The 23,769-nt window shown below is 45.0% G+C and overlaps 1 protein-coding gene across 1 annotated transcript; it reads left to right on the forward strand.

The window, feature by feature from the left end:
- The first annotated feature begins 515 nt into the window (after positions 1 to 515).
- On the forward strand, positions 516 to 22,890 carry LOC117431781 (sodium-dependent neutral amino acid transporter SLC6A17). The gene is made up of 12 exons (XM_034053090.3): positions 516 to 729; positions 5,936 to 6,394; positions 8,140 to 8,297; positions 9,753 to 9,879; positions 11,076 to 11,257; positions 11,478 to 11,588; positions 12,246 to 12,487; positions 13,052 to 13,244; positions 13,810 to 14,002; positions 17,394 to 17,553; positions 18,366 to 18,528; positions 18,640 to 22,890. The coding sequence occupies exons 2-12, from the start codon at positions 6,100 to 6,102 to the stop codon at positions 19,012 to 19,014; spliced, it is 2,199 nt and encodes a 732-aa protein (XP_033908981.3). The 5' UTR covers positions 516 to 729; positions 5,936 to 6,099; the 3' UTR covers positions 19,015 to 22,890.
- The last annotated feature ends 879 nt before the right edge of the window (positions 22,891 to 23,769 follow it).

Here is a 23,769-nt window from a genome sequence, read left to right on the forward strand (position 1 = left end):
TATTTGTGAATGAAGCTCATTGGCAATGATTGTCAATGAGGGTTGTTGTGAATATATAAAACATTGGATATTGGAGACACGGGGCAGTAGTGATCCCTAGACTTTCTTACAATTCATATGTAACTGTACATACCCCCGTCCACCCTACTTTGCACTGAAAAAAGTACTCATGAAATATTACTGAAAACCCAGGTGCTATCCATTTACGTTTGTCTTCAGCTGTGAGTCAGCCTTGCGTCAGCCTCTGTGCTGGGTCGAGTATACCACTCAATGTTCCCTTAGATAACTATATTTGTTCTACCATTGAAAAAAATCTTTAATGACGCACTGTTTTTAAAACACATATGTATACAAAACACCTGATTGCATTTCAATTTATTTTGATCGCCATAAAAAAATGTCGATGGAAACGTGTTTTCCATGTTAATATATACATATATATTTATATATTTGAAAAGAGTTGTGCTATTATTAGCTTTTAATAATAGGAAGTGCGACCGGGCAGCAATCTTTTGCGTCAGAGAGTGCTTGCACCGCACACTGCATGTCAATTCCTGTAGAGGGTACATGTGATACTTGCATCTTGTGCTCAGTTCTGGAAGCCAGGCTTTTAGCTGTGCTGTGAGTAGGTTTACTACGTTATCATACCTTCTTCTCCAGCGAATCTAATTGATTCGCAGAATTATTTCTATAAGGAAACCGGGCTGTCTTTGTAAGCATCGGGTTAAGGTAAGACGAACGTGAGATCACCTTGATTTATGTCTCTATTGTTTTAGCATCACGGTTGTGTAAATGTGTGGCCGCAGCGATTGCTCGGCTTTGGAGAGAACCCTGGTATAAATAAAGATGATGCTTTAGTTAGAAAAGATCGGGTTGCAATAAATAAACGCTCTCGATCTGATTTTAAAGTCCAGTACTGTTGCTAGGAAACAGAGTTCACCCTCACCTTGAGCACAGTAGATGCGTTTGATTGCGAAAAGGAGGCACAGAGTGCATTGCCAAGTGCGTTAGAGAATCTTTCTCTTTAATGCACTGCAATGGCATGGTTTATCCAATTGTTACAAATGACAACGATGCGTTTTATTTTACGCGAGATTAATTGCAGCTGTGGGGACGGATCAGTTAACCTATTGATCGTTCTGTTAACTGTTGATTGGTTAATGTGGCGCTCAGATCGCATTTTGATTAACGGTGCAGTAAGATGTGTTGTGTTTTTGACAGAATCCTCTTTGTCTGCATTGTTTATGTTGTTGAGTCGCGTCCCTTTTGACCTTGAAGCCTGTGTATGATTCAAGCCTGAAGCACTCTGATTCACTTACGGTCTTCATTGTTAAGATTACAGCGTAGGTGGCGATTATTGGAGTATAAAACAGTTTTGAGTCGTTGATAATGACCCTTGCTTCTGCCCTGCGCATGCATACTCCAATGACCGCTGTGCTGTATTGTGATATCGTTTAAAAGAAGACCCGTGTACCGTTACTGGCAATACGAGCACCACGTTTCATTCATATACATTAATGGCGATTTGCTTTACATTGCAGCTTGTTGTATTTCATGAACATAATAACAACCTTCACATTTAATACCACACCTGTACACACGGGTGCATCGTTGCCGTTTGCTGACAAACATGCATGGTGCTGATTTAATGAATGCACGAGCTTGTATCAATCTCTGGGCTCCCCTGGTGAATCTGGGGAGCGGAGATGGCTTGCTTGCTTGCTTGCAGCTGTGAGATCACCAGTACATGTCTTTTCACTTCAAGCTTGTGGATTCGTTAACAAGGCGAGTCCATGGCACGTTTGACCTATAACCCCAATCAACACCTTTGTTGCGTAAAGAAGCAGTCGCTACCTCGCCGGTGGGCTTAATTTGGTTAACGGCTTAGCAAATGGCTATTGCATTACAATTGTAAGTCAATTAAGAGACACCCGTGATCTGTAATCTTGTCACGGCAGTGTTAAACCTCCTGATAAACCACTAGTTTATTGCACTCAGGCACCCATCAACAGAACGATCATATTTGTCGGTGAATGAATCGATTTGCGGGTGAGCAAGTACCAGAGAGCGCGTTTACAGGGATAGAATTAATTTACATATAGATAGGCCCAGATATCACCCGCTTGCTAAAATGCGGCTGCACTGAAGACGCCGAGGTACCAAAGGCAGGGCATTTAAGCATTCAAGAATCTTCTCATGCTAAAATTAGATTTGATCTACATCGATATGTTATGCTATAGCTGGCCTTTCAAGATATGATGAGATAACCGAACGTTTTTAAAGGCCATTTTCTTTTGTCTAAATTCACAACTTCTATTACCGGGCCTAAACCCTTTCAGTCCATTCTAGTATAGTCCCTTGTCCAGGCCATGGTCCTAATTAATGCATTGAGTAGACCATTAGAGCATTGCTCTAACCTGGTCTTAATTCTTTAATTAACCTAGGTGTCAAATTCAGTAATTAAAGCGCTGGTTGGACTAAGTACAAGGGTTTGAACTCACCGACTTCCATACGGCCCACAAACGACACGCGATGAACACATTGAACATGCGTGAGCCATTCGCACGTCATTCACAGCACATTTTCAACACGTGACAAAACCTCATTATTTAGGTACTGTCCATAGAGCAAGAGTCCCATCACTTGATTTACATTGGAAACAAGTGAAAGGTGCGCCCTTAGCGACTGATAATAGCAACCCATTCCTTTCCGTTTAATGTTATCGCACTTTATGTCCTTAGTAACAATTAAGTTAAAGATGCAAGCACAAAAACGATTATATAAAACGCATGTATTTGTCATGTTTAATTTGTTTATCAGATAACATATTTGTAGTGATGATACAGCCTTTGGTTCACTGCATGTATATAGTCATCCATGCATTATGAAATTACAAGATGCTGTACACCTTTTTTTTTAATTAGGTTTATTACAAGCACAGGCTGTTCAAAAGCGAATAGCCTATATTTAGGCTTGTTAATACAGGGATACTTCTCACCAGAACAGGTGATGATGATGTTGTGAGTTCTGTACACCGAGCCCTGAATTAAATCAAAGCTGTACTTTATAATGGCTAGGGTACCACCATCATTTTATTTGAATCCAGGCCAGAGTTCTAGAGCACATGACTCGTTTGTTAGCGTGTCTTACTAGCGTTGAGCTGAAGGTCAGAAAATACATCAACTGGACAGGTCTAGGAACACATTACCACATTGCTTACTAGGGCTGAGTATTGCTCTAATTCAGGGGTGTCCAATACCAGTCTTGGAGGACCACTCCAGGTTTTACAGGTACAATGAAGATAATGAACAACTTCAGGGTCTGGATGGAGGTGTAATTGGTTCAATTAAATATAGAACCTGGTTGGAACAAAGACCAGGAGTGGAAGGACCACTCTAATTGGCCACTCCTGCTCTAATTCATTTGAAAGGGTTTTGAATGTGCAAAGGGTTCAGGCTACCCTTTTCCTCATTCACAGCAATAGCAGTGACCTTCTTTGAGTCCTTTTTTTCATCTGGTTGCTATGCAAAAGGAAGAAGGTTGGTTGAAAGCGAGGCAATGCTTTGATGTCATGTTTGTAAGTCAGCGTCTTTTCTTATTGCAGTAGTTTCATCTGTTTTTAACATGCAATACAAAGCAAATTGTCCACCTTATTAGGATATAAGTCCTAGAGCAGATAGTTGTTTGGTAGTTTTGCAAGATAGCTGGAATCAAATATCAATTAGTCATTGAAAAGTACACAGTAGTCCGAGCGTCTGTATCTCAGACTGCTAAATGAAATCCAGAAGTGTTTTATGAGTTTTCAAGGAATGGCAGATATCTCAATGGACACATAGTGAGCAGAATAAACATATTTTAAATGTAATTCATATATAAATAAATGTCCGCCCTTGCGTATCCTGTGATGGCAGTGTCTCCTGTGTTGTATACTGCTGTGTGTTTTGATGCATGGCTTTCCTCAGACTGTGTTTATCTCTCAGCCGATACATGGAAAGGAATCATGAGTCTGGGAATAGGGGAAGCTTGACGGGAGGATCACAATAAGATTTTTTTTTTTCACAATAAGATTTAGCTTTTATTTTTCAGGTGTGCAGCCGTATATTATTGTCATTTTACTTGTGTTTTAGCTTGATTTTGATAGCGGTATCAGTCACCAAATGCTATAAAATCATAATACTCCTTCAATCACAGTTTCAGAATTTTATAGGCCAGACAAGATTTTCAAAAACACATATGCATTTATGATGTATAGCATTGTACTGTACAATTATACCTGAACTCACTGAAGGGGGTAATAGCAAGCACAGAATGCCATTTAAACTCCCCAAACCTATGGAAAGCTTCCAAAGGCGTTCATGCAGGATATTTGGGGAATTTTGTAATCGATTAGATGTAAACAGGGGCAGCTGTTGGGAGACAGAAGCCATCCTCACATCCCAGCAGTGGATTAGCTGGGAACCCACTAGTGTAGAAAGGGAGGGCGTCGCTGTGCAGATTAAGCAGGGAGCTGAGGGTTTTGAAATGCTGTGTTGCCTAGCAACATGACAGATAATGTCACCAGTATATCTCCTAAAAGATATTCTCCTTTTTCTTTGGTCTAGTGTGTATAATATTAGGGCAGAACAAGAAAGACACGTTTAGACAAGTAAGATGGTGTGTATTTTTTAAGACTATCAGTAGACCCTCTACCATGTTAATAAGTTTGAAGGATGTGACCTATAGTTCTGTGCATCTTTTGGTTGTTATGTATAGCAAGTTGTAGTGCAGGGATGGAAATATTTCATTGCTGGTTGATCCATTTCGGCTTTTCCTATGTTTAATAAGACACACCTGAGCTTGTTACCTATACACAATGGCTAATCAAACTACTAGTTAAACCTGGAATGGGTGACACTGCTGCGCAGTGGGGGATGATGGTGGTGGGGGGTGTAAAGCAAGTTGCTCTCAGGACAGGACCGTGTCGAAGGGGGGTCTGGAGTGCCAGTGAGAAAGGAAGAGAGATCTCACACTCTCCCTCCTGTCCTTTATCTGCCCTTCCCTTCTGCGCTCTGAGCAACCACTGACATCCTACACTGTAATGAATATTTACACAGAGCATCAGCTCCTCACAGGCACCATCTGGGAATAGCTTTGATGAAATAAGCTGGCGATTAGTTTCAATGAATCATCACACTATAAAGAGAGCCCAGTAAATGCCCTAACCAAATAATATTAATCGGCCATGCAGTTACAGTGCCGCCGGCCATGCCAATACAATGGCTCTGTGCCAAGGGGCAGTGGTAGCACCCAGCTACTCCATTGTATTCATTGTTTGACATCGATGGCATCCCAATGACATGAGCCTATGCTTAGAGGATGCACCATCGAAGTTCAGGAAGTACTGGTTTATCCAATTACAGCCATCTTCATGAGTGAAAGGGTCATTCATGTTGTGCTCTAGTAGGATACATAGAAACTAGAGACACTCAATGTAAAGTGTTTCCCATTGCTGTTACATTGCTGCCTTTGCTTGCTGTTGAGAAGTCTTTATCACGTGCTATGTCTACAACTCCCCTGTTTCCTCTCTCTCCTCCTGGGAGCTTGCTTTCCCTGTCATACACAAATACAGATATCTCAATTAAGAGATTCCCCAGTTGAAAAGTATAATTAGATATGCTGGTACTGGCCGGATCCTGTAGCATGCAAGCGCTGGGGGTGACAACACTCGCTCCAAGTGCAAAAACGAATGAAGGAAAAGATCAATTGAAATGTAAATGCAGAAACGAGTTGAATTGTGACCCTTTGGTTCTTATGGTTGTCCTCCAAATATTGTTTGTTTGTAGCACTACTGGTACTGCAACTGCCGCTGCTCCTACTAATACTGTAAAGTCTGCTGTAAAGTAAACACCTAGAGATTAATGAGCACAATATCTTCATTTTTATCTTCCTCCTGCAGAGACACAGCGACGAAGACGAAAACCAACAAGCAGAAAAAAAAATAACCCCAGAAAACTGCCCGGAGCTGTCTGTTCTGTTTCAAACAAGCCAGCAAGCTGCCACATTGTCCCCGCGTCCCTTATTGCTGTAGGTTTTAGAATCTGGTCGGGTTCCGTGTCCCAAATGCCTAAAAACAGCAAAGTGACGCAGCGCGAGCACAGCAATGAGCACGTCACTGAGTCCGTGGCTGACCTCCTGGCCCTCGAGGAGCCCTTGGATTACAAGAGCAGCGCGCTGAACGTGGGGGGCATGCCACCGCCTCCGCGCAAGAACAAGGATGTGGAGGAGCCCCAGGACCCGGGAGAGGAGCGGCCAGCCTGGAACAGCAAGCTCCAGTACATCCTGGCCCAGGTGGGCTTCTCTGTGGGGCTCGGCAATGTGTGGCGATTCCCCTACCTGTGCCAGAAGAACGGAGGAGGTGAGGGAGCAGCTGCCTCCACTGGGGATCATTTATGTTGAGATCATTTATCTGGTGATCTCAAGCGCTCGTTAAGGACATGGAAATACATGTCTTATAAATGTTACACATGTGCTTCTCTTGTTTTTGAAATCAGCACATTAATGAATGCTTAAAGGCGAGTCCCAGCACAGCCCTCCTAATAAATCTGGTATGCCGAGGTCACAAGATAAATCTCAGGATCTCCAGACCATGTCGTAACTCCTTTATATTAGATTTTCTGACCCTGAATGAGTCATCATATACATCTAGAACATTGACAAGTCAATATCAGAGTCTGCTATATTTTATAATACAATACTGCATCCCCAGAGCCAGATAATGTTAGTGAACTGTTAGTTATCGTGGAGACTGTCCCTGCAGTAATGTTAGATTTTGAAAGGCAGGCGCAAGAGTATTGTAGTGGTTGAAGAAAACAGCCCCAGTGTTTCTCGTTTTATAAACACTGCAGCAATTACCTTGCGAATGTCATGGTAGACAACAGCCTTCCGTTACTAGCGAGAAGATTGTTATCTCTTTCAACGATCTCTGCACGACTGCCAGCTCTGATCTGCCAGTAACGGCCAGTGCTGGGATTTCTGTGTTCTCAGCTCAGCTGCTAATTTGCCCGTTGTCACACAATTAGGATCAGATTAATGGAAAGTCTAGTTCAAGCGGTTTGCCTGCCCTGAGCGTCTCCACTCATCCATGGGACACAGGCCACTTCCACGCTGGGAAATAAGGAAATAGAATACACATGCCCCCCCCCCCCCAGCTCTTAACGACTCCCTCTGATTGATTGTAATGGGATCTGGGAACTCAATGTTTAACAGACTGGAAGGCAAGTTGGCTGGAGAACCTGTTTTCTTTTTTCTTTCTTTCTTTCTTTCTTTCTTTCTTTCTACACACACTTTCCTCTTGTTCTCTGTATTTTTTATAGATACCCTTTAAAATACAAGTACATTGACTACATGGAATTGCACTGTATTTATGATTTAACAAAGACACTTGTTACCTTTTGTATACAGGAGTGTAGCTCATCGATGCCATTGCTTTACTGTGCCTCGTTGTACTGTAATTCATGTGTTAAAGTTGGATGACATGTTTAAAGAAAAAAACAACTGATTTTTTTTAATAGAATCCCAACAGCTTATGGCTCAATCTCTTCAGCCCGTCTCATTATTTTTTAATTAGCCTCTTTCTCTGTGCATGATTCAAGGACTGGAAGTGACTGGGCTGCAAGCAAGGCCTTGATTCCAGAAGTCAGACGGCCCTCTTGACAAACTCCTTCCTCGCTGCTGGTTATCGATGCATCCTCCCAATGCCATGCTTTTAAAATGAACAGTTTGGAATGTGTTTTTGATTAAGGAATATGGGGGGGACGACAACGACACTAAGGATAGAAAAGTGCTTTGCATTGATTTGATCAATCTGTACCCTGCAGGGATAAGGGCTTTATTTATATGGCGTTTACAGTACTAGGGAATCACTCCCCAGTGTAAAATACATTGGCTTATCCAGGCAGGTAACAGGTTTATCATATCAACGCTCAGTTGGCCCTTCTTCTCCCTGCCTCCTGTTCTGGAGGTGTGGGATATTAGCGATCATGAATGTGGCAGCTTGCGAAGGTCTCCTGTCCGTACAGTAAGAACGAGAGTGAGATGTTAATGTGGAGCCCGATTTACCTGGGAGCCCCGGCTCACTGTCGGTCTCCCCGCTCGTTGCAGGAGCCTACCTGATCCCGTATTTCATCCTGCTCATCATCATCGGGATCCCGCTGTTCTTCCTGGAGCTGGCGGTGGGGCAGAGGATCCGGCGGGGCAGCATCGGGGTGTGGAACTACGTGTGCCCGCGACTCGGGGGCATCGGCTTCTCCAGCTGCATGGTGAGAGGGGGGCTGGATTCATCTCCTTCTTCTCCTTTATCTCCTCTCCTTCTTCTTTCTCTCATTCTTCTTCTCCTCTTGACAAACTCCTTCCTCGCTGCTGTTTATCGATGCATTCTCCCCATGCCATGCTTTTATAATAAACAGTTGGGAATGTGTTTTTGATTAAGGAATATGAAAGCAAGCGCTTCCAGCGATGCGTCAGAGCCGGTGTCAGCAGTCAAGCTACTGTTTCTAACTCTCTCTCTATGCATCCACTTCTAAAAATGGAAGTGCAATTTCCTGGCACTGCTTTCTCTGGCTTTTCGACAGCTTAATGAAAATCGTGTTAATACAGATCCAAATTTAAACCATTTATATAGATCCTTCTGTCTGTAAATGAAATGGTGCCCACTGTACATAAACACATGTGCAATAAAAATCTCTTGTAAACCTGCTCTATCAAAGACCATTACATCTTCACTGGTCCCCTTATATTTCTGGTCTTTTCCTGGTACACTTCTACTTCCTGGGTCCACAGGAAGTGATATGGTACCAGGAAGAAGGAAGTATACAGCTATGGCCAAAAGTTTTGCATCACCTAGAATTTTAGATTGAGACATAATAATACCAAAAAATATATATATGAACATAATCTATATCTTTGATTTAACATTATGTAATCAAAGAAACAACAAAATGACACCTCAAAAGTGGAATTATTTTATGCTCCCTATGTACTGGATAAGGAAGCAATATATACACACACACGGTGCTCTTCAGTCTGCTGTGCAGTAAATAGATGCCACACAGGGGAGCTGAGCAGCTATAAATACATTTTAAAAAGCCCAGCTTAGAAATCCTGAAAAGAACATATTTAAATTATTCAACCTTCACTGTTGCACAACATTGAATATGGAATTTCAGCCCAACTGGAACATCGTTTTGCATTTAAATGCCTTTGTTTTATATCCAGCCAGTACAGCACGATATTCAAATATTATTATTAGTTTATTTAGCAGACACTTTCATCCAAGGCGACTGACAGAGACTAGGGTGTGTGAACTACGCATCACCTGCAGAGTCACTTACAACAATGTCTCAACCGAAAGACGGAGCACAAGGAGGTGAAGTGACTTGCTCAGGGTCACCGAGTGAGCTGGGATTTGAACCGGAGACCTCCTGGTTACAAGCCCTTTTCTTTAACCACTGAACCACACAGCCTCCTATGTGGGCAGCCCAGTTAAAATTATTGAGTCAGGCTAGGAGCTCTATAATCTGCACAAGTAATCACTCAACACCCTGCCTCCCTCAACAGCGTCTTGGAGTCAAACTGTAGGGACATGAAGAAAGCAGGCTGAGATGCGATCGTGTGTGGGAGCGTGTGTAGTGTAGGGCAGCTTGTCAGCCCTGTCCTGGATCTGGTACAGCAGCTCTTCACTCTAATCCCTGGTCTCCTCTTTGCTCCCCCTGCAGGTGTGCTTCTTTGTGGGTCTGTATTACAACGTGATCATTGGCTGGAGCATCTTCTATTTCTTCAAGTCGTTCCAGTACCCCCTGCCCTGGAGCGAGTGCCCCCTGGTTAAGAATGGATCACTGAGCAGTAAGTGTGAGAAACCCAGTGGAGCCCTATATAGGCAATGAGAAAAGCGCACAGATCGAAATTCCACCTGAAGCAAAGTACCGCAGGAGCAGCTATTATTTAAACGCTACTATTAATATTTTTTTTTTAACAAAATGTTTGCCTAACTCCCCTCCCCCTTGTTGCTATTCACCTTTCATTCTCCATACCAATGAAATGCAAGGATTACACTAGAAACAAGCGAGACATGCAAGTCTGATACAAGTAAGGAGTTCATGCATACCTTGCACAAAACTTTAAATTGATTAGCACAAAGTCCTTGCGTGATCCATGCATCCCTTGCATCGCCCTGGTATACTTTGTGTCATACTTGCTTTAACCTTGTATTGAGTTGCATGATCCTTGCATCTCTTTTGCTACGGGTCAGACAGGGTGTTCTGTGTCATTGTCCAGATATGTGATGCTTTGCGTTTTTAGGTTGCGTTTCCGTATTCCAATGCAGGGCCCTCTAAGGCGTGTGGGAGGACTGCAGGTTTACTGTGCTCTTGTGTGTGAAGCTGCTTCTCCCTGCAGCTCAGCCACCTGCCAAACCCAATCCATCACCAGCCCAGTGCTCCCTGGAATAAGCCACACCGCAGGGACTCTATCTTGCAGTCCCAGCATGCAGGATGCATTCACCTGAGAGCTGCTGTGCGTTGCCAGTCATACCCCCAAGGCGTGTGATCATGCCAACTCTCGGAACTGAAACCAGGTTGTTCTGGTCAGTACATGGATGGGTGACCTTCAGGGAAAGGAAGTGTCTCTGTGTATGAAGGGGTGCTGGTGGTTTCGTATGGTGGCTAAGCATAGTGCTGCTATAGAAGGGTGCCCCTTATTTACCTTATGCAAAAATAGATCCGCTGTTACCATTTAAACCTGCGACATACACATAATCACACTTATAAGTAATCCATAAGATGGTTTCTGTTAGTTTTGAATGGCGCTAACACAACCTAATAAATGACTGTGCTGTCAACTTGATGAGCACACTGATGCAGTTTTTTTTTTACTTTAAAAAAACAATACAATAGCAAAACCGGGACGATTGAATCATTTTGTTTCTGACGCCTTTTCTCCGGGACGTCTGGTAACCCTAGCTGTTGTCCCAAATCCTCCCCCCCCCCTCCAGCTCATACTGCCCCCCCTCAAGTGTTCATTCTCCCCCCTGTCGTCCGTAGTCGTGGAACCGGAGTGCGACAAGAGCTCGGCCACCACCTACTTCTGGTACCGCGAGGCGCTGGACATCTCCAACTCCATCTCGGAGAGCGGGGGGCTCAACTGGAGGATGACGCTGTGCCTGCTGGCAGCCTGGATCGTCGTGGGCATGGCCATGATCAAGGGGATCCAGTCCTCAGGGAAGGTGAGCTGGGGGAGCTGCCCGGGATCACTTCCAGTGCTTGATGCGTTTTCCAAGAAAATAACTTTACCTAGCTTGCTGTCGTCCCACCCGGTATGATTTTAAAATCAAGAAATGGGAACTGCACACAGGAAAATGCAAGTGTTAGAGTTTGTGCAATTATCGCGTTGGCTTTAGTCACGTCAGGGTATCTAATGAGATCCTTCTGCCTCCCCCTCTGCAGGTTATGTATTTCAGCTCTCTGTTCCCTTACGTGGTGCTCCTCTGTTTCCTGGTTCGAGGGCTGTTGCTGAGGGGGGCTGTGGATGGCATTGCCCACATGTTCACACCCAGGGTGAGTACACGGAGAACCCCTTTCCCGCAGGACAAGCCTCCCACAGACACCTCTCAGAGTGAGTCAAGACCACAGACAGTGCGTTACCGCCCTCTAGTGGTTGCTTCCATGTTTAATTTCCAAAGCTTTCTTTAACAGCTTGACCTCTTGTGTGGTTAAATGCATGCTTCTCAAGAGCATCTGCGCATTGAAAAAAAAACGTAAATCACAATTTTATAATACTTATTCCAAACCTGATCAGTTTGCAAAACTGTTATTCAGCCCCCTAAGATGGACCACTGAAGTATAGTTCCACACATCACGATGCTTCAAGTGTGGATCCTGTATCTGCTATAACGAGTCACTGGCGTTTTCTCTATAGCTGTTGTGAGCTTGAGAGCTCAGAGCCAGGTAAAGGCAGATATTATTAATTAGTCATTTAGTGATTTTATCCAAAGCGACTTACAGAGACTAGGGGGTGAACTATGCATCACAACTGCTGCTGCAGAGTCACTTCCAATAGTACCTCGATTTTACTTCTCATCCAAAGGACAGCGAGTTGAATTAACAGTGGTTGGGCAGTGCTCAGAAGTGTTGCAGAAATCATAACGGATTCGGGGGAAATTAATTGAGGTGAATGTCGCTGTTTGACCGCGGCCGGGCTGGGTCTCGTTTCAGCTGGAGAAGATGCTGGAGCCGCAGGTGTGGAGGGAGGCAGCCACGCAGGTGTTCTTCGCCCTGGGGCTGGGCTTCGGGGGCGTGATCGCCTTCTCCAGCTACAACAAACAGGACAACAACTGCCACTTCGACGCAGCCCTCGTCTCCATCATCAACTTCGTCACTTCCGTGCTGGCCACGCTCGTCGTCTTCGCCGTGCTCGGGTTCAAAGCTAACCTCATGAACGAGAAGTGTGTCGTGGAGTGAGTACCACCGTCCGGGCACCAGGGGGAGCCCTCTCCTCATCCTGGAGATCACACAAGAGCAGAGCTGGTCAAACGTTTAAAAAGAGCCATACCCGCCGGTGACCAGGGAGTGATCAAAGAGAAAAAAGAATGTGTCGTAAATAAGTATTTAATGAATGTGCAATTTAACAGTGTGCTAAAGTTTAGTTACGTGTTTAATAAACAGTCAATAGACGTGCTGTGCATTATTGGAGCTCATAATTTATAGGTGTGCTATATTTTTTTGAGACTTGGTAGTTTCCTGCAGCTCCAATAATATATATATATATATATATATATATATATATATATATATATATATATATATATATATATATATATATATCCATGTCATGATATTTCAATAACTGACTCTGTAACCATAAATCAGACTGCTGTTTTACACTGTAGCCCGTCCTGGGTTTTTCTCTCTATTTTATCCATATCAACTTGTTCACACAGTAAACACAGTTGAAAATGATCTTGAAGAACAGAGTTAAAACCACTTGGTAAATAACTGCAGTGTTCCCTGGCCCTCTGCAGCAATGCTGAGAAGATCATGGGCTACCTGAACTCCAAAGTTCTGAGCCACGACCTGATCCCCCCGCATGTGAACTTCTCTCACCTGACGGCGCAGGATTACACAGAGATGTACGGCGTGATCCGGACGGTGCGTGAGGGCAGCTTCTCTGAGCTGGGGCTGGAGCCCTGCCAGCTGGAGGACGAGCTGAACAAGGTCTGCTGGTCTGGCTTCAATAGCACCGTGGAGTGGGCTGTTTTAATGCATGGGCGGGAATGAGGCTCCCATTGCACAGCGGTTTGTTTCAATCCTGGTTTTGAGTTTAATGCGACATACCTGAGCTTGTTACCTGTACGCTGTGGTTAATGAAGCTTGTTGTACAGCCAGGAATAGGTGAAACTGCTCTGCAAGAGGTCATATTTCTGTTCTGTAGTGATCTAAACAGAGGTGGATCTTAATAATCTCTCTCTCTGCCTCTCTGTCTCAGCACCTCTCTGTCTCACTATGTCACTGTCTCTCTCGCTCTCTCCCTGTATCTCTTTCTCCTTGTCTCTCTCTCTCTGTCTCTCCCTGTCTCCCTGTCTCCCTGTCTCTCTCTCTGTCTCTCTCTCTCCCTGTCTCCCTGTCTCTCTCTCTCTCCCTGTCTCTGTCTCCCTGTCTCTGTCTCTCTTTTTCTCTCTCTCCCTGTCTCTCTCTCTCTCCCTGTCTCTCTCTCTCCCCCTGTCTCTGTCTCCCTGTCCCTCTCTCCCTGTCTCTGTCTCACTGTCTCTCTCTCTCTCAGGCTGTCCAGGGGACAGGGTTGGCATTCATCGCCTTCACAGAAGCCATGACGCACTTCCCAGGCTCCCCCTTCTGGTCGGTGATGTTCTTCCTGATGCTCATTAACCTGGGGCTGGGCAGCATGATCGGCACCATGGAGGGCATCATCACGCCCATCGTGGACACCTTCAAAGTGCGCAAGGAAATCTTCACGGGTACGACACAGCAGAACACCATGCCCGAACACCATCCCCGAACACCATCCCCGAACACCATCATAGAACACCATCCCCGAAAACCATCCCCGAACACCATCATAGAACACCATCCCCGAACACCATCATAGAACACCATCCCCGAACACCATCATAGAACACCATCCCCGAACACCATCATAGAACACCATCATAGAACACCATCATAGAACACCATCCCCGAACACCATCATAGAACACCATCCCCGAACACCATCATAGAACACCATCCCCGAACACCATCATAGAACACCATCATAGAACACCATCATAGAACACCATCCCCGAACACCATCCCCAAACACCATCATAGAACACCATCATAGAACACCATCCCCAAACACCATCATAGAACACCATCCCCGAACACCATCATAGAACACCATCATAGAACACCATCATAGAACACCATCCCCGAACACCATCCCCAAACACCATCATAGAACACCATCATAGAACACCATCCCCGAACACCATCATAGAACACCATCCCCGAACACCATCCCCGAACACCATCATAGAACACCATCCCCGAACACCATCATAGAACACCATCCCCGAACACCATCATAGAACACCATCCCAGAACATCATCCCCAAACACCATCCCCGAACACCATCCCCGAACACCATCATAGAACACCATCATAGAACACCATCCCCGAACACCATCATAGAACACCATCCCCGAACACCATCCCCGAACACCATCATAGAACACCATCATAGAACACCATCCCCGAACACCATCATAGAACACCATCATAGAACACCATCCCCGAACACCATCATAGAACACCATCCCCGAACACCATCCCCGAACACCATCATAGAACACCATCCCCGAACACCATCATAGAACACCATCCCCGAACACCATCCCCGAACACCATCCCCGAACACCATCATAGAACACCATCCTCGAACACCATCATAGAACACCATCATAGAACACCATCCCCGAACACCATCATAGAACACCATCATAGAACACCATCATAGAACACCATCCCCGAACACCATCCCCAAACACCATCATAGAACACCATCATAGAACACCATCCCCAAACACCATCATAGAACACCATCCCCGAACACCATCATAGAACACCATCCCCGAACACCATCATAGAACACCATCCCCGAACACCATCATAGAACACCATCCCCGAACACCATCATAGAACACCATCCCCGAACACCATCATAGAACACCATCATAGAACACCATCATAGAACACCATCCCCGAACACCATCCCCAAACACCATCATAGAACACCATCATAGAACACCATCCCCAAACACCATCATAGAACACCATCCCCGAACACCATCATAGAACACCATCATAGAACACCATCATAGAACACCATCCCCGAACACCATCCCCAAACACCATCATAGAACACCATCATAGAACACCATCCCCGAACACCATCATAGAACACCATCCCCGAACACCATCCCCGAACACCATCATAGAACACCATCCCCGAACACCATCATAGAACACCATCCCCGAACACCATCATAGAACACCATCCCAGAACATCATCCCCAAACACCATCCCCGAACACCATCCCCGAACACCATCATAGAACACCATCATAGAACACCATCCCCGAACACCATCATAGAACACCATCCCCGAACACCATCCCCGAACACCATCATAGAACACCATCCCCGAACACCATCATAGAACACCATCCCCGAACACCATCATAGAACACCATCCCCGAACACCATCATAGAACACCATCATAGAACACCATCATAGAACACCATCCCCGAACACCATCCCCGAACACCATCATAGAACACTATCCCAGAACACCATCATAGAACACCATCATAGAACACCATCCCCGAACACCATCCCCGAACACCATCATAGAACACCATCCCCGAACACCATCATAGAACACCATCCCCGAACACCATCATAGAACACCATCCCAGAACATCATCCCCAAACACCATCCCCGAACACCATCCCCGAACACCATCATAGAACACCATCATAGAACACCATCCCCGAACACCATCATAGAACACCATCCCCGAACACCATCCCCGAACACCATCATAGAACACCATCATAGAACACCATCCCCGAACACCATCATAGAACACCATCATAGAACACCATCCCCGAACACCATCATAGAACACCATCCCCGAACACCATCCCCGAACACCATCATAGAACACCATCCCCGAACACCATCCCCGAACACCATCATAGAACACCATCCTCGAACACCATCATAGAACACCATCATAGAACACCATCCCCGAACACCATCATAGAACACCATCATAGAACACCATCATAGAACACCATCCCCAAACACCATCATAGAACACCATCATAGAACACCATCCCCAAACACCATCATAGAACACCATCCCCGAACACCATCATAGAACACCATCCCCGAACACCATCATAGAACACCATCCCCGAACACCATCATAGAACACCATCCCCGAACACCATCATAGAACACCATCCCCGAACACCATCATAGAACACCATCATAGAACACCATCATAGAACACCATCCCCGAACACCATCCCCAAACACCATCATAGAACACCATCATAGAACACCATCCCCAAACACCATCATAGAACACCATCCCCGAACACCATCATAGAACACCATCATAGAACACCATCATAGAACACCATCCCCGAACACCATCCCCAAACACCATCATAGAACACCATCATAGAACACCATCCCCGAACACCATCATAGAACACCATCCCCGAACACCATCCCCGAACACCATCATAGAACACCATCCCCGAACACCATCATAGAACACCATCCCCGAACACCATCATAGAACACCATCCCAGAACATCATCCCCAAACACCATCCCCGAACACCATCCCCGAACACCATCATAGAACACCATCATAGAACACCATCCCCGAACACCATCATAGAACACCATCCCCGAACACCATCCCCGAACACCATCATAGAACACCATCCCCGAACACCATCATAGAACACCATCCCCGAACACCATCATAGAACACCATCCCCGAACACCATCATAGAACACCATCATAGAACACCATCATAGAACACCATCCCCGAACACCATCCCCGAACACCATCATAGAACACTATCCCAGAACACCATCATAGAACACCATCCCAGAACACCATCCCCCAATACCATCCCAGTTATAGAGCCTTTGCCTTGTTGTTTCCAGCCTCTTTGTGCGTTGACCTTGTTGATCAGGAACTCCCTGCTCTGTCTCCCCCACTCCTCCCACAGTGTGCTGCTGTAACTCCCTGCTCTGTCTCCCCCACTCCTCCCACAGTGTGCTGCTGCACCTTAGCCTTCCTGATCGGCCTGCTCTTTGTCCAGCGCTCAGGGAACTACTTTGTCACCATGTTCGACGACTACTCCGCCACGCTGCCCCTCACCATCGTCGTCATCCTGGAGAATATCTCTGTGGCCTGGTTCTACGGGACAGAGAAGTAAGAGGTTTACATCCGAGCACAGGGCAAACGCAGCATCCCTCACCCCCCCCCCCCCCCCCAGGCTAGTCTATTCACAAAGCCTTCAATTCACTAACTCCATGGGAACACTAGCTGACAGGCCAGTCTTTAACAAGCTCTGGGTTTAACAAACACTAGAGCCTCACTACTTGTATAGGGTTAGTAATATAGGTTATTCGTTATTATAAAGGATTCCTGAGCACTGAAATGGGAGTGGATTAAATAGTGGAGCAAATGCTGTAGAAGTATGACTTAGAGTGGTAGCAATGGACAGCTGTAATAACAGTGAAGTATGATGCGATATGCAGTTTAGTTAATCTGTGCTGCACTCTCTGCACACTAGAGGGCATCAGACTAGAAACTGGATTGCCACAGATTACATCTGAAATACCATGTTTCACCAGCAGGTGTCACACGCTGATGATCAGGTCACTATAAAAGGCCATTTTCTGAAACTAAATACTACACGTTATTTCAAACTGTGGCGAACGAGATATGTTTAATACACTGCAGCTTAATGTTTTGTCCTTCAGATCAGTAAAATAATTCAATATCTATGCTTCTATTGCGTTTATTGCCCTTTATCCTAACCTAGAAGAAATATCTCAAACAGCTTATAAGAATCAGTGGTTAATAAATTTGCCCGCATATTGTAATCAATAGTCAGCCCAATGCAATCCTGCCGTGTTCAAAGTGAAGGCATGTTTATGTGATCGCAGTAGGGGCTGGCACTGCAGTCATGTGAGAGCGTGCTGCCTGCATCGAGCGTTTGTCTTGATCTTGATGTGCAGGTTCATGCAGGACCTAACGGAAATGCTGGGGTTCCGGCCGTCCTGCTTCTATTTCTACATGTGGAAGTACGTGTCTCCCCTGTGCCTGGTGGTGCTCATGTTCACCATGTTCATTCAGATGGGCCTCAGCCCTCCTGGGTACAGCGCCTGGAACGAGGAGACGGTGAGCCAGTTTCAAAGCATGCGTTAACATGGGAGCCAGCTCGTCTGCACTTGTAGTTTTGGAGCTTTGAACCGCCTTCCCTCCTGTCTTCCCCCCCCCCCCCCTCCGCAGGCTAGCGAGCGGTTCCAAAGCTACCCCCCCTGGGCCCTGGGGATGTGCTTCACCCTGATCACACTGGCCATGCTGCCCGTGCCTGTGGTCTTCATCGCCCGCCAGTTCCACCTGCTCTCCGACGGCTCCAACACCCTGTCCGTCTCCTACAAGAAGGGACGCATGATGATGAAGGACATGTCCAACCTGGAGGACAACGACGAGACCCGCTTCATCCTCAGCAAGGTGCCCAGTGAAGCCCCCTCCCCCATGCCAAACCACCGCTCCTACCTGGGGCCCGAGGGCCCCTCGTCCCTGGAGACGACCAACACCAGCCCCAATGGCCGCTATGGGACTGGCTACCTGATGCCTACCACGCCAGAGTCCCAGCTATGATCGTTAGGTTAGCAGGTGGCATTTCCCTTACCAACAAAACAAGCTGCAGTATTCTGGACACAGTAACCCATCAAAGCTGCCCTACAGCCCTGGATACTGAAAGACTCCGATCAGAGCATCTTTTTAATGATCTCTCTTAGTTCTCTTATTCAAGCTCCTGATTGAATGATTCCCGTGAATAAGGGGGTCGTTAAATACTGGAGACCTCATTGGGACTAACCTAGAGTGAATGAGACACTACTTAGATCATTAAAATAGACCCCTTGTTCTTTTAGAAAAGGGTATGGTTATTGCAAGCATATCTGGACAGGTGGATTCAGATGTATTCAGATGTAACTGTTAGCGTTAGTGTGCCTGTGTCGTGTGTTACTAGTTTTGTAACATTACCACTTTATGTTTCGTTCACACAGAACTGTGCACGTGGTATTTTAACATGATAATCTTGATTAGTCTTTAACACAGGTTTCGTTTGGTACCTTCTTTGGGATTGCTGTCAGAAACTCTTTTGCAGTATTACTACGTCAGAGTGCTGCCGCACAAAGTTACTGTCTCCAGAATACTGCGCTGTACTGCAGTTCAGGGGGGACATGCTGTGGTGTTTTTGTAAGGGTTGGTTTGGAGGGAGAGGGAGGGACAGGAGCCCTTCTCATCTTTCCATTTCCAAGTCCAGTTGTAATGTAATAAATACGTAGCCTCTAGATAGTAGGAGATCAACCATTAATGCCCCCCCCCCCCCCAAAGGGTCCATTCTGTTTGGTGTCTGTCTCGGGGTCTGTTAGTTACTTAGATAAAATGCTAACCGCTCTCACAGGATCCACTGCCACATGGTGTGCTTTAAGAGTGGAGCAATCCTAACCTTGTTTCTTCGGCAGCTTCCACAGTCCAAGCCTCTGGTGACTTTGCTAACGCAATGCAGAGCACATGTTGTGAAGCGCAGTTCAGTGATGATATGTGCTTTATTATTTCACTTCACTGGAGTCCAATACGTTTAATATGATACAGCAGCTTGAAATGATTGTTCCATTTATTAACGGTTAAGTCTGATTAACCAGTTGGTGCACTTTATCAAAAACAATGGCACTGGAGTTACTATAGAATTAAAAAAAAAAATCTAATCCAACTACAGGTACAGAATTTAAAATATTCAGAAAATGTAAATCTCTTAAATATATTGGAGACAGTGCAATATTCTGCCACCGTAGGGCAACTAACATACAAATCCTCTTACTGTACAATAGCAATCACTGGTATTTCCTGATTGCACATTGATATGTATTGCTTTATTAATTTATAAGACGCTGGTACACAAAGAAATGTTTGCAGGATGGAGCAGCATTGTAATAATACACTTAGACAAAAGCATTAGCTGAAATATTTATCGTCTTGGTGCTGTTGTATAACCCTAACCCAAAGCCAGCCCTCTCCCTAGTTGTTAGCAAACCGACAGCACAGATACAGAAGAAAAGCACAAGCATAGCACCTCCCTGGAGATCGCACAACCCAGCACAATCCGTACCAGGAGAGGAGAGCAATCCCGAATAACAGGGGAGCCCCGGAGTCTGCCAGCTGGAGAGAGGGAGCAGCACCCTGGAAGAAATTCCAGACAGGCTGTGCAGTCAGGATTACAGAAACTGCTGGCTTTGACTCCGAGCACAAATAGATATAGATGGGAATGCCTGATAGACCAAACAGAGCTCACAAATCCATCCTTACTTAATTAAGCACAGTAAACCCATCAACAGCCTGCAATATACTGCTAAGGACCGCTATATTCTAGTAACTACAGCGGACAAGAATACAGCTGCACAATGCAATGCTGACATTGAACCCTGCTTGCTTACTTTAAAAAGACCTGTACTTTTGCAAAGAAATGAACAGATACAATGAGGCTAATTCCCATGCATTTCCCCCCCCCCCACATTATTCTATGCATTTGCCATGCATCCCATGGCTTAACAGGAGTTTGCCATATTCAGTATAGCACTTATGTATTACTAGCTTGTTTCAAAGGTCTTTGTAATCTCTAAGACCACGTGCTTTTGACTCAGAAGTACCCATAGTAAACACACACAATGCCTTTAAATTAAACTAATGTAATGAAATGGGATATAGAAACTCCAGTGCCATTCCTCTCCTCTTTATCGTGATGCTAGATGCAATGGTAATGGTGAATCAATCAATAGTGTGCATTATATTTCTATCGTTGTATATTTAAACTGTATATGTCTGTGTACATTCTGTTAGTGATGAAAGGGATCTGTAAAGTGACAAGGTGAACCTTTTCATCCGCTTGTACATTTATATGTATATCGTTGTATATTTGGAGATATTTATAGTTTTTTGTTTTGGTGCCTTTCCTTCGTACCCCGGAGCGGGGAGAGCAGCTGATGCATGAAGACTCATTCCCATCAGAGGGGAGGAGCAAGGGGAGGGGCGGGGGCGTGGTTTCCACTGAGGGACTGCTGTGATTGGATACATTCTCTCAGCTTTTAGAATCTTTTTAAACGTGTGGTTTAAATCCCCTAGGTGGATCACAGATACGTGGTCTGTCTTGGAGTTGGTTAGATTAAGTTTTAGGGGGTCGGGCATAAACATAAGGGTCCCCTCGGTTAAAACCACCCCCCCGCCACGCCCCCCCCCCCGAGGCGTGTCCTACATGTCACGTGACACACGAGGTCCTTTCCTCTGATGGGAACGAGACTCTTGTGACGTGTTGTCGAAGCGCAGGTTCCCTCTTCTTGTCAGGTTGTTGGGGTGACTTTGGACCACAGGCAGCGCCTGTTGCATTTCCTCCCGTGCAGCTCCCTGCAAAAACAGTGATCAGCGTCGTGTGCTGAACCTGCTAACTCAGTATCTGCGCACCCGAGGCACTGCCTGTCCGCCGTGCTGCTTGATACGGAATCTCTTACCTAACTAAGATCGCTAAGTATAGCAGAACACCGCTAATGCCAAGGCAAAATCCCCGTTTCATCTGGTGGATGCGGGTGCAATAGGATCATGAAACACTGGCATGCGTAGCATTGCCTCATCACTTCCACGCAGAAAAAAAAAAACTTCAGGAATTCTAACCCCCTGACGTCATGCTTAACCAATCTGATTGCTCGCAGTTCTACCATACGCTTGCTGCATTTGTGCCTGGTTGCTGACTGCAGCTGCGCATCAACCGCTGTACAATATCTCCTTATCACAGAGCTACACAGAGAGCCGAGGCATGTGCTGTAGTTGTGATAACGGCCAGGGAGTGTCGCGTGGGAATAAAGGCTCTCTTGCAGAAAGACATGGGCTATTGTTCCTTTGTTTCCTAGGTAATGTCTTTATTATAGAACGTAGAGCTCAGCAGCCATTTAGGACGCTAAAAGAGTTACAATATTTGACCACCAGGTGGCAATGTGCAGCAAGTCAAAATTAGACTTAACATTCAATGGCTCTCCCAATAATAAAATGTATTTTCACCAACTGCTAGTTGCAAGTGGGAGTGATTGGACTTTTATTGCGCAGTACTGGCAAAGCACCCGTGGTTGATTTATTAAATTCCTCAGCAGCTGTTGTATTCGGTGTAAGGCGGGGAATGCACTGGGGAAACAGTGCCCCACTGTGGCCAAAGCGTGTAGTGATTTGTGATGTGTCCGTGTTTCCTGCTGAGTTTGTGTGTTGTGCAAGGCATCGTAAAGCACAAGTCTTCAATGAAATCCTGCTGTAAAAGTCAAAGCACAGAAGATCTAGTCCTTTCCAATCAACATGAGTATTCTGTATCTGCGTCTTTCATTATTATGATTATTGTTATTGTACAGTATTTAAACAATGTGTGGACAATTACTTATCAATATTACCAAAAAAAAAAACCGTCAATAAAGAAAATTGTTGTTGTTATATAAATACCCTGTGCTGTGCTCTTTTATATGATACAAAAGAGAGATGCTGGTTTTCAAATAATAATAATCTCTCCAAATCTCTCCAACCGGTCCCGACAGGATCAAATTACCTGCAAAATGTTTCCATCATACATTATACATGTGAAACCACATCGCCTAAAGACATGAACTCGAAAAGTCATGTTAGTGCTTTGGAAGAGACTATACAAGTTGGTGTAACCGATAAACACTGATAAAAAATACCTCTTTTTAACCAAAGCAATCAAGAATTGTGTCCTATAAACACAGAAAGAATCCTGGACGCTGTACAGCAGCCTGCTCGCGCTGAGCTCTATTATATTATGACGTCTTGAATCGCTGACAAGGAAAGTGTTCACTTAACGTAAATGCAATATGATAACACCAATTAGGACTGTACTGACAGGCACATTAAGGTCTATACAGTGTACTTAACGGCAATACACTTCAAACAGTGGATTTATATAACCAGCAATGACAGCTGTCAAATGCAAACAAATATTTTACTAATGGGATTTGCAGAAGAAGTGAAGAGGATTGCTGCAGACGATGCTGTCGCTTAAGATCACCCAGAACCTGGTATTTTTGCAGTTAGTAAAGATATTTGCTTATAAGAGTAAATTCCATTAAGAGCGCACAGTAAGTTAAATGGATAAGAACGATTTCAAACAAGTGCAATTGCAAACAATCTAAATATATGTTTTGTTTAAGAGTAAAATCAAGTACAAGATACAGAAAATATAGTTATAAACTCAAATTGACTTACTGAGCATATTAAAGGGGAGCCGCATGTCCTGAGTTTAGCCAAAACAATTGAGTTAATTAAGCTAATTAGTACTCCCCTTTAAAGGAAGCAATATTCCAG

The sequence above is a fragment of the Acipenser ruthenus genome, chromosome 29 (genome assembly GCF_902713425.1).
Source record: "Acipenser ruthenus chromosome 29, fAciRut3.2 maternal haplotype, whole genome shotgun sequence".
In the NCBI taxonomy this organism is placed as follows: domain Eukaryota; kingdom Metazoa; phylum Chordata; class Actinopteri; order Acipenseriformes; family Acipenseridae; genus Acipenser; species Acipenser ruthenus.

Bases quoted from the DNA above. Each gene is read 5' to 3' on its own strand.
- LOC117431781 (XM_034053090.3), top strand. From the start codon at position 6,100: ATGCCTAAAAACAGCAAAGTGACGCAGCGCGAGCACAGCAATGAGCAC. The intron at 8,298-9,752 runs GTGAGAGGGGGG...CTCCCCCTGCAG, and splicing joins TCGGCTTCTCCAGCTGCATG to GTGTGCTTCTTTGTGGGTCT. The intron at 18,529-18,639 runs GTGAGCCAGTTT...CCCCCTCCGCAG, and splicing joins GCGCCTGGAACGAGGAGACG to GCTAGCGAGCGGTTCCAAAG.